At 42.7% G+C, this 14,979-nt stretch overlaps 2 protein-coding genes across 4 annotated transcripts in view; one reads left to right on the forward strand and one right to left on the reverse strand.

Moving 5' to 3' along the window:
- Positions 1–14,979, forward strand: part of pex5la (peroxisomal biogenesis factor 5-like a) — a 159,492-nt gene that overhangs the window by 62,844 nt on the left and 81,669 nt on the right. The window lies entirely within an intron of this gene.
- LOC107392678 (uncharacterized) lies at positions 1,477–8,941 on the reverse strand. The gene is made up of 3 exons (XM_070553936.1): positions 3,485–8,941; positions 1,638–1,873; positions 1,477–1,567 (listed from the first exon to the last, which is right to left on the reverse strand). The coding sequence occupies exon 1, from the start codon at positions 6,396–6,398 to the stop codon at positions 4,527–4,529; it is 1,872 nt and encodes a 623-aa protein (XP_070410037.1). The 5' UTR covers positions 6,399–8,941; the 3' UTR covers positions 1,477–1,567; positions 1,638–1,873; positions 3,485–4,526.

The following is a 14,979-nucleotide window of genomic DNA, read 5'->3' on the forward strand; positions in this document are numbered from 1 at the left end:
CAGAAAGGGTCAAACTCTGGTAACCAGTGATGGTTGTACCCCATGTGCAGCAGTACCGGGACCAGAGTGAATAGGGTGTGTATGGGGAGCATGAGTGGGTGTCTGGCGTGCATTTTTGTAAGTCTTTGGTTGTATGTGCATATGTGAGCATGAGGGAGGGAGTGTGTGACTGTGTTTGTGTATGACTGTATATGTCAGGTGGGGCCTTTGACTCCTCCCCTCTCCTGGGACTTCTCTTGATGATATAGATCTTCGTCTCCCCTCCCCCTGCCACACCTGTTGTGGGGTGTGGTGCCTTGGTCTGCCTGAGTGTTCGTGGCTCCCGGGTCAGGGAGTTTAACATTTTTGGCATCTGCTTGATCAATCCCGGTGGCAGCCTGGTGGGGTCTGGGTCCCTGGGCTCTGCTGGGCCCCCGGCGGGGGTGGCCACCCCAGGGTCCCGGGTCGCTGGGTCGCGGGCTCGGCCGGCTAGGGGGGGGGAGGCTGCCGGCGGGCCTGTGGAATTGCCACTGATGTCTCCCTGGACTCTGCCCGCTGCTGGTTGTGGCCCCTGGGGGCGATCCTCTGTGCCTCTCCAGGGGGGCGGGGCCTTTCTGGTTGCAGTCTCCTTGGGGTTCCTGTGTACTGGGGCAGTGCCTGGATCTCTGGACTTGGAGCTCCCCCCGTCTCCTACGCATCTTTGGGGGGCAGATCTGTGGTCCCTCACACTCTATTGGATGCTCCTATAGAGAAACCTTACATAAACAAGCGCGTGTACACACACAGGTGCTCACATGGTGCTCTCAAAGTATGGACTTGGGCACGTTCAACACAGGTCTTAAGGCTATGGTGGGCACTTAATGCACTGTGATTTATTATTTTGTGACTGTTCGGTTAAACAATATTGATTATATATTTCTTCATCAAGTTGACGCAGTGATAGCTTGATCTTGTATTGTTGTTGTGTCCTTTATTTATTTATTTTTTTGCTTTTTTTCTTGTCTCTTTCTGCAGGTCTAGAAGCAGACTCTTGTTCATTATTGTTTATTTTTGTGGAAACCCCCACCCCCTTCCCCCTCTCTCCCCACCTTTTGTCTTTTCCTTTCTCTTTCACCTCTGACTCCGTGTCTGATCGGAATTACAAAGCATTCAAAAACAATAACAATAAAGTTTTAAGTTTCAGGCGTGACATTAAAAGCAGACATTTTGATGCTCCACCTGAGAGTAAATCTGCAAGGCTTGTTACCAGCATTCATACATCACCTCTGTTTGCTTCACAGCCAGACAGGACACGGTAAAATAAATAAATAAATAAACAAGCTTTTCCCTACAGTGTGCATCTATCACTGTGCAAATACATTTATTGCTATTGTTTATCCAAGCAAGTCAAGATTTAGTTTCCAGTGGCTTGTTGTATTTGCTGCCATCATCCTTTCATGTCATGTTATGAGGTAAGTGTCTAACCCTCGACAAACAGAATCACTTCACAGACAAGGGTGAGAGTTCAAACAATAATTTATTAAGGGAGAAACTAAAGGAGCAGCATAAAAGTAGCTGAGTTCTTCCGACAGAGATCAGGTGCAGGAATCTGCAGACAAAGGGAGTTTAGGTCCAGCTCGAAAAAACAACAGAAGGTTTTGTGGGTTTAGAGGACTTACAGTCTTGAGACGTAAAGACTCGAGAGAGGGAAGGTGGTGAAGTCTGGGTTGAAGAAGCTTACTGGGAGTAGGTATTCCAGGTTGGAGGCTGAGGGAGCTGAGCATGGATATAGTGCAGATCCAGGTGGGTCTTGGTGGGCTGCTGGAGGTGGATTGGCCAGGGATGGGCTGAGAGACGAGCGGCAAATAGAGGTATTCCAGAGTTCAGCCGGTCAGAGATGAGAGTGGAGGGTTGTCTGGAAAAATGGTAAAGGGTGATCAAGCATGCAAAACTCAATTCAGTTCAATTCAATTCAGTTGTATTTATATAGTGCCAAATCATGACAAGAGTCATCTCAAGGCACTTCACATAATAAACATTCCAATATAGGTCACTTCATTAAGCCAGAAATAATGTTTCCTATATAGGGAACCCAGCAAATTGCATCAAGCCACTGACTAGTGTCAGTGACTTTACAGCAATCCTCATACTAATGTAGCGTTATGGATTTATGCTCTTTTATGAAAGAGGAACCATGCTACGTATTAATTCAGAATATTAATTTTAATAAATCAATAACCAAATTTTATATTGTTCAGAAGACTCAAAGGTTGTTTTCATCCATAAACTGCCGATAATATCTGAGTGTCTGTGTTTCAGTTCAATGAGGAAACCAGTTTGACGTTTAAAAGTTTTAATTCTTCAAATTAAACTAATGATTTTGAAATTGACAAACAGGAAATACAATCAACATTAGTAACTTTGTGGGACAATCTTTTTAACAGTTGATAGGCTGTTAATGCTCAAATAGACCTTCTGTAGGTGAATGAAGATTGAGAGTGATATGATGTGATTATGGATGCGTGTGGGTGCCAAGTGTAGTGAGAATTGAACATGAGATGAGATGAATGCATGTGTGTATCTGATTTTGCTTCAGGAAGAAACAGGTGTCTGAGTGAAGTGATGGTTTGAATAAACTTAGGTTTAGTGGAAAAGATGCATCAAAACGCTATCTGTCGTGTTTTGCCTCACCGAAAATCGGACCCTCTGTTGGACCCGGGACGTCACCTTAGGATGTTTCATCCACGTCACCTTGGCTGGCAAAGAAGACAAAGATGCACTGCGACCCGGTCCAGAGTTGTCCCTCGGTACACGTTGATGGTAAAGCGTTTTGTCGACGCTCTTTCTTAAGTTAATTCACTCAGAAATCAAAAGACTCGGTAATGAGTCTGCGTTAGAAGTTGCGGTTCAGCTATTCTGCCTGGCGTGGCAGAAACAGCGTGAGAGAAGGGGGGGGGGGATTGAGCCCATGGCTCCGTTCCCCGTTAGCGGTTGTTCACAAGTCCTCTCTCTTTCGTTGTCCAACACGAACTGAATCAAAAAGACTGAAAACTTACCAAAAACCTTTCTCTTCTCAAAGCAAAAACATGTGCGTCATCAAATGTGTCTGGATTTTACTGTGGGAAGGTGTGTGTGAATGTTTGTGTGCTTGAGTGTGAAGGTCAGTACCAAACATTCAACATTATCTACTTAAGTGTGGATTCATTAATCCATTATAATTACCCCAAAGCATAAGAACCATTCATTTGATTAAACACATTTATAATGAGCAAAATGATAATGGTTATTTTAACATTAAAATCAAGAAAAAGAAGTTTAAACTTTATGTTTTGACTTGGTCTGGGTACAACTCATGTAAACACATCTTCTGGTAGACTGCAGGTGGTTGATGTTATGGTTTCCTCCCAGACTCGCTGGCGTTCAGGTCTTAATCTGTGGGTGAAAGTTCTCAGCGACCCAGCTTTGACACAGCTGAGTCCAACACCACCTTTGTGATAGAAAACCCATATTTCCTCACGTTACATACCCCCCCTTTTTGTGACGACATGGTGGTCAAGCACAGGCCACCTGCCGTTACAAACACAATAACGTGATGTACTCGTGAAGGTAGACATCCCAGATGAAGGCAGGAACGATGAAGCGTCACCACAGGTCTCGTGTAGAAGGGAGTCTATCCTGATCAGATGATTAAGGCCAAAACTGTTGCAATCATTGTAAAGTAATCCACTTAGGAAATCTTGAAAGCAGAGCTATTTCAATAGCAGTTAATTTCATCAGCAATAATGCAAAGGTATGCAAAGGATAAGCAGCTCGTGTGTCACACGGAGCTGGGCAGGTGATGTATTCCCCAGGCGTAGTCCAGGCGAAGTCCGGCGCAGACCTCGACCCATCTCGAACCACGACCGAAGCCCCATGCGACAGGAAACCAGTTGAAGGATGGTGAAGACGACCCCTCTGATGGAATGTAGTCCATACGAGCTCGGAGAAGGAGACAAAGTGAGACAGCCCACACGATAGATAGCATTTGATGCAAAACAAAGAAATCAATCAAAACCTATCTATGGGTGCCTCTGGGAAAATGTGGGTGCCTTTTGTGAATTATCTAAAGAAGAAATGTTCTGCACCCTGTTCTACGTGTCATGTAAAAACGTGATGCAGGGAAAACACAAATAAAAGAAAGTAAATCCTAACTGATATGTGAAACTCAGCAGGCTGCATTAATTAAAGGCATATATATAAAGGAAATAATCATGAAAATGAAGGGCAAATTGGCTTGTGGCCCTTTAAGGGAAATAGTAACAAAATAAAATTAACTTTGTAATCAAATATAATCATGCTACACAAAGCACTAATAAAAAGATAGAGATGTAAATCAGTTCTAAAAATGTAAATCAGTAGGTTAGTAACCCCTAAAAATGTGAGTTAGTAACAGGACCCTGGCTGGAGGCAGGTAACCTGAAAAAAAAAACTCAAAGGATATCACATTTGTTAAAAATTCATCCCACAAACGAGAGAATTTGTAACGGTCCACCAGTCAGTGGAAAAGAATCCGGTCAGAATAGAGTCGGTCAGAATAGAGTTTTGAATCTGGTATTGCGGACCCACAGAGACACGAGTTTGGACGTATCTGTGGGAGCAGGCTCATAAGCGATTTGGTTATCAAACTGTTTGTATCTGGTGTTACGAACCCACAGGGAAACTTGTTTGAATTTACCTGAGGGTCCCGTTTGGAACTGGAGCGAAGCTGATGGTTTAGCTGTTAAATCAGAACCTGATTTTACCTGCTCAAAGTTGGGTTGCAGCTTAACGGAGGCGACTTTGTTGTGATCAGAAATGGTAGTGAACTGGAAATGCGAAAATGATGCTCGCAAAGCGGGAGGAGGCTCCCCACCCCCTTTTTGTTTCTCAAACGTATGCCGTGTCTGTGAGACAGGAGAAGCATAACAAAGAACAGTTCTTAAGCTCTTAAAAGCGCTATTACCAAGAAGATGCACATTGTCACCTGAATCGTGCTGAAAGAGTAGGTGTTCAGATGTCCAAAGACCTGGAGGTGTTGGACTTGGAGGTTCTGAAAAGGAGTGATCCAAGGATGGTTGTGTCACGGGTGTCAAAGCAAACCTAGCCATGTTTAGAATCAGATACAGACATGTCGCTAGCTTTAGGAACATGGTCTGTCCTGAAAACTGAAGCCAAGAATACTTTATTCCCAAGAATGATGGAGGTTCCCACACAGAATCAGAAAAACCCGGTTTAACCAGAGTATTTACAGACTGACTAGAACTCCGCCCCGTAGAAGGTGCAGCACCTAACTCCGGGTCGGAGGTCAATGTTGTCAGCTGAATTGGAGGAAGGTCAGTGTCGAGTTCTGCAATGACCCGTCCGCTCGGAGGAGGCGTTCCCCCGAACCGGTTGAAGTCCGCAACGGAAAACTCAGAGCCACTCAGCACCCCCCCTTTGTCAGGAGGGGCCCCGAGCAGAGCATCACTGCACGCACCTACACCTCCCGGGCCGGGTTGCCTTCCCGAGCCCGTGAGAGAGGTGTGCGCAGCAACCACCGAGCCACCTTTAATATCGCCACTGACCACAGGACTGCTGGAAACCGCAGGGTTTTCTGCGTCGTCGTGGTCACCTGTAAGAGAAATCACAGGAAAGAGAGCACAGAGGCCCGAGACTAAGTCACACCCCTGTGAAAGGAGAAAAGAATTGGCCACCGTATTAGCAGAGGTCACAAACTGAAAAGTGACAAGGTCATTCACATAAAGGTCAAGATGTCCGGGCACAAACCCCTTAAATGGCATGGTAGCTCCGTCCGGAGACCACAAGTGTTTCACGGCGGCTGACGTTTCCATCACGCCCCGATAAAGAAGCTGGTTTGTGCATGAGGCGGACTGACGAGTAAAACAGACCTCTGCCTGAAGCGGTGGGTCACAGCCTGAAGATTTCACACCCATGCTGGAGAGATGTTCAGCCTCTAACATGGATGACAGAGGAGAAGCATTAGGAACCAAAGGGTTAAGCACAACCTGTTTGTCAGAGAGGTTAACCATAGGCTCAAGAGATTTATTCAGCTTAAAAGCAGCAGAGAAAGTGTTGTTTATTTCAAACCTTGATGTTGATGGTGGGTTTTTGACCCCCTGGAAGAAATAAAAGTAAAGAAAAAGCGTTATGACTGTAAACAGCATGCTGCTCGAATTCACGACATGAAGTGCAGACCAGAACCACCTCCGACCCAGTGCAGCTGGCACCGAACCGCAGCCACTAGTCCCCACTGTTCCCGACCGGCGGCACCCGCCTAAAACGGGCCCGTTCGGGCGGGCGGAGGGACCAGCGATGCTCGGCCGGTGAATTTCCTGCGTCTTGGCATGTTCTGGAAGCAGAACGTCAGAGAACCTTACATCAGGTGTAACAGTGCAAGAAAGATTTTGTCGTGTCTCGTCCATCTCCCATTAAGTTCAGAGCAACTCGCGTTTCTACCTTCTGAGCCGACGTAAAACTCCGGGCAGATTCCTTAATATGTCTCACACAACAAGGACTGTCCGTAGCCTACTTAACTTTATGACACAGGGTAAAACAAGGAATTGTTGATAGAGAAATGAATACACACTACTTCACAAGATGGAAGAAAAAGGCATGGAACCGAGCAACGGAGGCTGTGAAAGCCGACCCGTTCACCGGTCCAAAATAAAAATAATAAAAAAAATAACAAACCCTACGCTGCCGTGTTGGTATCAGACGGACAAACGTAGCAAAATGTAGATTCTACACACCGTAGCGATTTACAAGAATCACCGCCAATGCGGGTTTTGTGAGGACACAGACTGACTGTGCCAGAAATGATGACAATTTAACGGGACGCGTGCCCTATTTGTCTAACTGTGGCGCTAGCTTAGCTCTCCGGCTAGTTCTAGCGTTCTTTGTCTGTAGCGACCAGACTTAAATTTTCCCGATTAACAAGTAGGCATCTCGCTCCACTTTTAATACGGACTTTAAAAAAAACGTACGCAATCTGAATGCAGTAACGCGTAACGGCTGTGCCTCGCTTTACGACGTTTACCGAGCAGTCAAGCTCCGGCAGGTGTCACCGAGCATTCCGTTTAAAAAACGCACGCAATCTGAATGCAGTAGAAACTTCTTTCACAATAGCTCGCCCACAGTGTCAACACACTGAGACGAAAGGCGTCCGAGAATTCAGTCTCGGTTCTGAGGTTCGGAGAATATAGTGATAATTTTAGGAACTGAGGATAAGCTGCACGGTAGCTCACCCAGCGATGATCAGAGCGGAAACGGAGCGTTCCGACCTGAGGTTAGATTGGAGACGCGGCGGCGCGTCAAAATGGACAGAATTTAGTCAAAAGCACAACTCACACGTTCGCTCCGAAGGCGAAGATGGGACAAATCAAAGTTAGGTCTGTAATTTGCGGTCAATTTGAGATCGGAGATCTTCCCGGCCAAGTTTCCACCAGGACGACGCCTCGCGGAAGAGTGACTTCAACGGAACAATTTCCGGTTAATTTCAAAATAAGACATCAAAGTGAAACAGAGAAAAGCGTTGTTTGTAGCTTTTAGATGTTAGGAATCAGACATATCGCAGATATAGAAGACTGGATACGCTCGCCATTAAATGTAGCGTTATGGATTTATGCTCTTTTATGAAAGAGGAACCATGCTACGTATTAATTCGGAATATTAATTTTAATAAATCAATAACCAAATTTTATATTGTTCAGAAGACTCAAAGGTTGTTTTCATCCATAAACTGCCGATAATATCTGAGTGTCTGTGTTTCAGTTCAATGAGGAAACCAGTTTGACGTTTAAAAGTTTTAATTCTTCAAATTAAACTAATGATTTTGAAATTGACAAACAGGAAATACAATCAACATTAGTAACTTTGTGGGACAATCTTTTTAACAGTTGATAGGCTGTTAATGCTCAAATAGACCTTCTGTAGGTGAATGAAGATTGAGAGTGATATGATGTGATTATGGATGCGTGTGGGTGCCAAGTGTAGTGAGAATTGAACATGAGATGAGATGAATGCATGTGTGTATCTGATTTTGCTTCAGGAAGAAACAGGTGTCTGAGTGAAGTGATGGTTTGAATAAACTTAGGTTTAGTGGAAAAGATGCATCAAAACGCTATCTGTCGTGTTTTGCCTCACCGAAAATCGGACCCTCTGTTGGACCCGGGACGTCACCTTAGGATGTTTCATCCACGTCACCTTGGCTGGCAAAGAAGACAAAGATGCACTGCGACCCGGTCCAGAGTTGTCCCTCGGTACACGTTGATGGTAAAGCGTTTTGTCGACGCTCTTTCTTAAGTTAATTCACTCAGAAATCAAAAGACTCGGTAATGAGTCTGCGTTAGAAGTTGCGGTTCAGCTATTCTGCCTGGCGTGGCAGAAACAGCGTGAGAGAAGGGGGGGGGGGATTGAGCCCATGGCTCCGTTCCCCGTTAGCGGTTGTTCACAAGTCCTCTCTCTTTCGTTGTCCAACACGAACTGAATCAAAAAGACTGAAAACTTACCAAAAACCTTTCTCTTCTCAAAGCAAAAACATGTGCGTCATCAAATGTGTCTGGATTTTACTGTGGGAAGGTGTGTGTGAATGTTTGTGTGCTTGAGTGTGAAGGTCAGTACCAAACATTCAACATTATCTACTTAAGTGTGGATTCATTAATCCATTATAATTACCCCAAAGCATAAGAACCATTCATTTGATTAAACACATTTATAATGAGCAAAATGATAATGGTTATTTTAACATTAAAATCAAGAAAAAGAAGTTTAAACTTTATGTTTTGACTTGGTCTGGGTACAACTCATGTAAACACATCTTCTGGTAGACTGCAGGTGGTTGATGTTATGGTTTCCTCCCAGACTCGCTGGCGTTCAGGTCTTAATCTGTGGGTGAAAGTTCTCAGCGACCCAGCTTTGACACAGCTGAGTCCAACACCACCTTTGTGATAGAAAACCCATATTTCCTCACGTTACACTAAGCAAGCATTTAGCGACAGTGGAGAGGAAAACTCCCTTTTAACAGAAAGAAATCTCCAGAGGATCCTGGCTCAGTATAAGCAGCCATCCTTCACGACTCACCAGGGATCGAGAGGACAGAGTTCACACACACACACACACACACACACACACACACACACACACACACACACACACACACACACACCAAGCAATGTGTCTATGGTTACATTGTGATTTCTTAGGAAATATTCTATTTGGCGAGAGATAAACTTTATTGTATTTATCCTAGTGAATCTATAATTAAACGGGTAAACTAGCAGTAGCACATCCAACTTCAAGGAAAGCATAAAGTTATTATCAGGAGAGGGAGAATATTTAAGTGGTTAGCAGCAGTGTGCTAAATGACGGCTCCCTCCATGAGGCCACCACAGCTCAGCAGAACATCATTGTAGGTTCTTCTGGGGAGAAAACCCCTTAGAGAAAAAATGAAGTTAACAGCTAAAATTGCAGAAAAAATACAGTTAAAAAGCAGATCGTAGAAAAAGGAGTGGTGTGTGAAAAGTGGTCAGTATATCCTCCAGCAGTCTAAGCCTATAGCAGCATAACTACAGAGATAACTCTGGATAACCTAGCCTTTTTAGATGGAGGCATGTTGGAGGCAGGGCCAGGGAGAGCCGTCTTTACCAACTGTACACTCCACCTTCCTCTCCTCCCCCACTTGTCCAGATCTAGGTTAACATCAGATTTTAACCATAGGCCCTAACAAATAAAAATATTTTAAGCCTAGTCTTAAAAGTAGACAAGGTGTCTGCCTCACGGACTAAAGGTGGGAGCTGGTTCCACAGGAAAGGAGCCTGATAACTAAAAGATCTGCCTCCCATCCTAATTTTAGATATTCTGGGAACCACCAGTAAACCTGCAGTCTGATAGCAAAGTGTTCTGTTAGGAACATATGGAACAATTAGATCACTGATGTATGATGGAGCTTGATTATTAAGAGATTTATATGTGAAAAGGAGGATCTTAAAATCTATTCTGAATTGAACAGGTAGCCAGTGTAGGGAAGCTAAGACAGGAGAGATATGATCTCTCTTTTTAATTCTCATCAGAACTCTAGCTGCAGCATTTTGGACAAGCTGAAGACTTTGAACTACATTCTGTGGACTTCCTGAGAGTAATGAATTATAGTAATCCAGTCTTGATGTAAGAAATGCATTAACTAGGTTTTCAGCATCACTCCTGGAAAGGATGCTTCTAATCTTAGCAATATTCCGAAGGTGGAAAAAGAAAACCCTACAAACCTGTTTAATTTGGGATTTGAATGACATGTCCTGGTCGAAGATAACACCAAGGTTCCTTACTTTGTTCTCAGAGATTAATGTAATGCCATTCAGGTCAGGTGATTGACTAAGCAATTTCCTTTTCTGGATTTCTGGTCCAAAGATGAGAACTTATGTCTTGTCTTGATTTAAAAGCAAAAAGTTTAGAGTCATCCAATTTTTTATGTCCTCAAGACAAGCCTGTAATCTACCTAAACGATTAGGTTCATCAGGGTTAATGGATAAATATAACTGAGTATCGTCAGCATAACAGTGGAAGTTTACCCCATGCTGTCTAATGATTTTACCAATTGGGAGCATATATATAGTAAAAAGAAGTGTTCGAAGCACTGAATCCTGTGGTCTCCACAAGTGACTCTGGAGTATGAAGATTTGTCATGTACATTTACAAAATGAAATCTATCAGACAGATAGGATTTAAACCAGCCTAGCGCTGTTCCTTTGATCCCTAAAACATGTTCAAGTCTTTCTAAAAGAACATTGTGATCAACTGTGTCAAAGGCAGCACTGAGATCTAACAAGACTAGAACAGACACAAGATTCTTATCTGAGGCCATGAGAATATCATTTGTAACTTTCACAAATGCAGTTTCAGTGCTGTGATGCTCTCTAAAACCAGACTGAAATTCCTCAAACAGAGCATTAGTGTTTCAATGCTCACATTCTTGGATGGCCACTATTTTCTCCAGGACTTTGGCTAAAAATGGAAGGTTAGATATTGGTCTATAATTCATTGGGTCATCTGGATCCAGAGACGGCTTCTTAAGTGAAGGTTTGATTACAGCAACCTTAAAATCCTGTGGTACATATCCATTTACTAAGGACAGATTGATTATATCTAGAATGGGGGCAGTAACCAAAGGAAATGCATCTTTAAATAATTTGGTTGGGATTGGATCCAAAATGCAAGTTTAAGGTTTAGATGAAGCTAATATTTTTGATAAATCTGAAAGCTCAACTGGATCAAAACGGTTCAAGCACAGATGAGGTTCTACAGTCACCTCTGATGCTGCCTCACTTAATGAGGAAGAAGAAATCGCATTAGGGAGGATGTTAATGATTTTGTTTCTAATAGAATTAATTTTACTTGTAAAAAATCCCATAAAGTCATTGCTGCTTAGGGCTAAGGGAATAGATGGTTCAGAGCTATGATTCTGTGTAAGTTTGGCAATTGTACTGAAAAGAAATTTAGGATTATTCTTATTCTCCTCAATTAACGCTGAGAAATAAGCAGTTCTAGCTTGTCGAAGCTTATTTTTTATAAAGCACAAGACTATTTTTCCAGGATAAGTAGGACTCCTCCTGGTGCCAAGAGCGCCATGTTCTCTCCAATTTTCCAGAGTTTTGTTTTAAAGCTCGTAAATGAGAATTAAACCAGGGAGCCAACTTCCTGTCCCTAATTACCTTCTTTCTTAAAGGGGCAACGTCATCTAATGCCACACGTAAAGAGGAAGTAACATTATGAACTAAGGCATCAATTTGTGAGGGGCTATAAATGAAAATATTGCCCTCTGCTAAGTTCATCTGAGATGCTGAAGACAGTAAAGATGGAACAGTTGATTTAAAAGATGCAACAGCATTGTTAGATAGAGACCGACAATAGTGAAATTTACTTTCATGTCTCGAAAACTTAGTTATAATAGAACTCAATTATCAGAAAGTGGTCCGAGAGGACTGGATTATGTGGAAAGATCATTATTTCCTCAAACTGTATACCATAAGTCAGCACAAGTTCGAATGTATGATGGCAGGAGTGGGTGGAGCTATGTATTCTTTGGGTAAAACCAATTGAGTTTAATACATTACTAAAGGCTACATCAAGGCTATCATTTTCAATGTCCACATGAATGTTAAAATCCCCCACTACAATTATCTTATCAGTATTTAGCACCAAATCAGATAAAATAATCAGAGATCTGATCCAAAAACTCAGAGTAAGGGCCTGGTGGACGATATAAAACTACAACAAGAGTGGTTTTACAGTTTTGCAATCTGGATTAGGAAAACTAAGAATAAGATTTTAAAACAAACTGTAGCTATTAATTGGTAAGGGATTGATTAATAAATCCAAATGAAACATGGTTGCTATTCCTCCTCCTCGCCCTGTACTTCGAGCAACATGATGATTTAAATAATTAGAAGGAGTCGACTCGTTTAAACTAACATAGTCCTCTTGCTGCAGCCAGGATTCTGTGAGAGAGAGCAAAGAAATCTGATGATCACAAATTAAGTCATTAAATAACAAAGTCGTAGAAAAAATAGACCTAATGTTCAATAACCCACATTTAAGTTTTCTAATTGTCTGCTCAGTTGAATTTGTTCTAATATTTATGAGATTTACATGATTTGCTTTATTAAGCCTGATATTTAATCTGTGTGATTTTGGCCGTGGGCAGGACACTGTCTCTATGGGGTAGTGGGTGGGTAACAGTACAGAAGCTGCAGAAGGATGTGTAAAACTACGACTCCAAAAACCAAACTCAAACAAATGCTCAAAGACTTAAAATACTTGAATGCATACATTCTCAAGGTGGTTGCTAGGCAGCACCCAGGTAGAGTAATCATCCAGCGAAGTGATAGTGTCTCTCAGCTGCTTAAATACCTCCTGGCCGGCTGATGAGCTGATGATCTGCAGCTTGGCCACCTCCAGACACACCCATCTGGAGAAGGAAACTCAAAAACCACTTAGAGAATGGCAGGAGAAAACCCAGACCGTGACATTTAATTAGAAAAAGCAAACTCTATAAAGTCCAGGACAGCCAATAACTGGGAGGAAATGTCACACACACACCAAATAAAACTTCCCATGAGTCATCGTGTTTGAAATGGCAGCAATAAAAGTGAGAAAGTACTGTAACATTCATAGTTATTAACCTACTTTATCCAGAGAATTAGCTCTGTTGAAAGTCATTTTCTGACTATAATTATCTCTGTGTGTGTGTGTGTGTGTGTGTGTGTGTGTGTGTGTGCGTGTGTGTGTGTGTGTGTGTGTGTGTGTGTGTGTGTGTGTGTGTGTGTGTGTGTTAGTGTGCGTGCTTGCGTGTGTGTGTGTATAAACTTTCAGATTAAAAGCGTAAATTTGAAGATGTATTCAAGATTGGAAGGTGAACTCTGATCTTTAAATTTAGGGCAGCAGTATAGCTCAGGAGGAAGAGTGGGTAGTCCAATAATCGGAGGGTTGTAAGTTCAATCCTGGCTCCCAGCAGAGAATGCTGCCTTTGTGTCCTTGGGCAAGACACCTGACCCACCTTACCTGCTCAGCAGCCTCGCCTCTGTCAGTGCGTCCCAGGGCAGCTGTGGCTATGATGGAGCTCATCACTACCAGTGTGTGAAAGTGTGTGTGCATGGGTGGGTGACTGAATGTGCTGTGAAGCGCCTTGGGCGGTTCTGGGACTCCAGAGATTTGAGATTATAGTTCATTCTCTGTACTTATCTCAGCAGTCATTTCAGAGCAGCACACAAACTAAAATGAATAAAGTCTATCTTTAATTTGATGTTAGAAAAATAAGACAAAGACAAGATAATAAATTAATGATACTCAGATTTTGTCTCTGGGATCTTCATCAACACGTGTTGTGCTCCTTGTTTTTCCTAAAAGTAGTATCTATTTGGAGTGGTGGATCTTTCTCAGCTGAAGCATTTGAGTGTGCAGAACCCAGTTTAGTCATCTAAACAATCATTCTGAATCTTTTGTTGTTAATGTTATCTGTGATGGTATCAGCTCGGGATTTTCTACTCAAGTCCTCAGAGTGTGAGCTAGTCCCTCGCTGTGTTCAATTTTCCATTTACAGAGAAGCTGTTTGTGATTTCTCTCTGAGGGAAAGAGACAAACATGCAGGAGATGAGCAGGCTTCAGGCCTCGCTGGAGAACAGAGAAGCGCATCCCATCCTGTACTGACACATAAGACACTTTCAGCAAATATTACAACAAAATCTTTTTAGGCTTTAGATTTGCTAATATCTTTGTATTTCACTCGTGAAATTTACAGTTTTCAGCTCAATACTGAAACATTTTTAACCCTCCCACTGTCTTTATGGGTGACCCCGCGAGGAACGTTGACCATTAAGCAGGATTGATGGTTTATCCCTTGAGGTCCACGTGGCAGGGGAGAGGTGGTGCTCACTCCTCACCCCTGCCACATGGACCTCAAGGGATAAACCATCAATCCTGCTCAATTGTCAACTTTCCTCGCGGGGTCACACCCATTAGGACAGTGGGTGGGTTAATAATCATGAGCCAAACTAAATCATGTTGACTGAAAAGATTAAATCAAAATAACTTTAAACCAAAGTACTTGTTTTTTTACATGAAGAAATAAACAAAACGAAAAATAACCTTGAATTTTCTGTTATGGTCAGCTCCATTTAGTCTGTAAGGTAGAAATGTTTACTCATCTTTCATGTTGTTAGAAATGCAACAGAACTGCAGCCTCAGAATACAGAGAATTTGAGCAAATGCCAGACGTTCTCTGCAGGCAGTTATCAGAAATCAGAAATCAGAAAAAGCTTTATTGCCAGCACTCCAGCGAACCAGAGCATAGGAACTTGACTCCGCAGCACAGCCTGACCAAAGTTGCTCATTTCAATTAGATGAAAAGGGGATTACATGAGCATAAATTGGGGGAGGGGGAAAAAAGGCATACCAGAGTTACTCCCGGCAGGACGTAGCTTTACTATGCAAAAAAACGCCTCAAACATATAAGCA

Source organism: Nothobranchius furzeri, chromosome 8 (assembly GCF_043380555.1).
Source record: "Nothobranchius furzeri strain GRZ-AD chromosome 8, NfurGRZ-RIMD1, whole genome shotgun sequence".
NCBI classification, from domain to species: Eukaryota; Metazoa; Chordata; class Actinopteri; order Cyprinodontiformes; family Nothobranchiidae; genus Nothobranchius; species Nothobranchius furzeri.

Excerpts from the sequence above, each read along its gene's own strand:
- LOC107392678 (XM_070553936.1), bottom strand. The coding sequence starts at position 6,398 with ATGGACGAGACACGACAAAATCTTTCTTGCACTGTTACACCTGATGTA.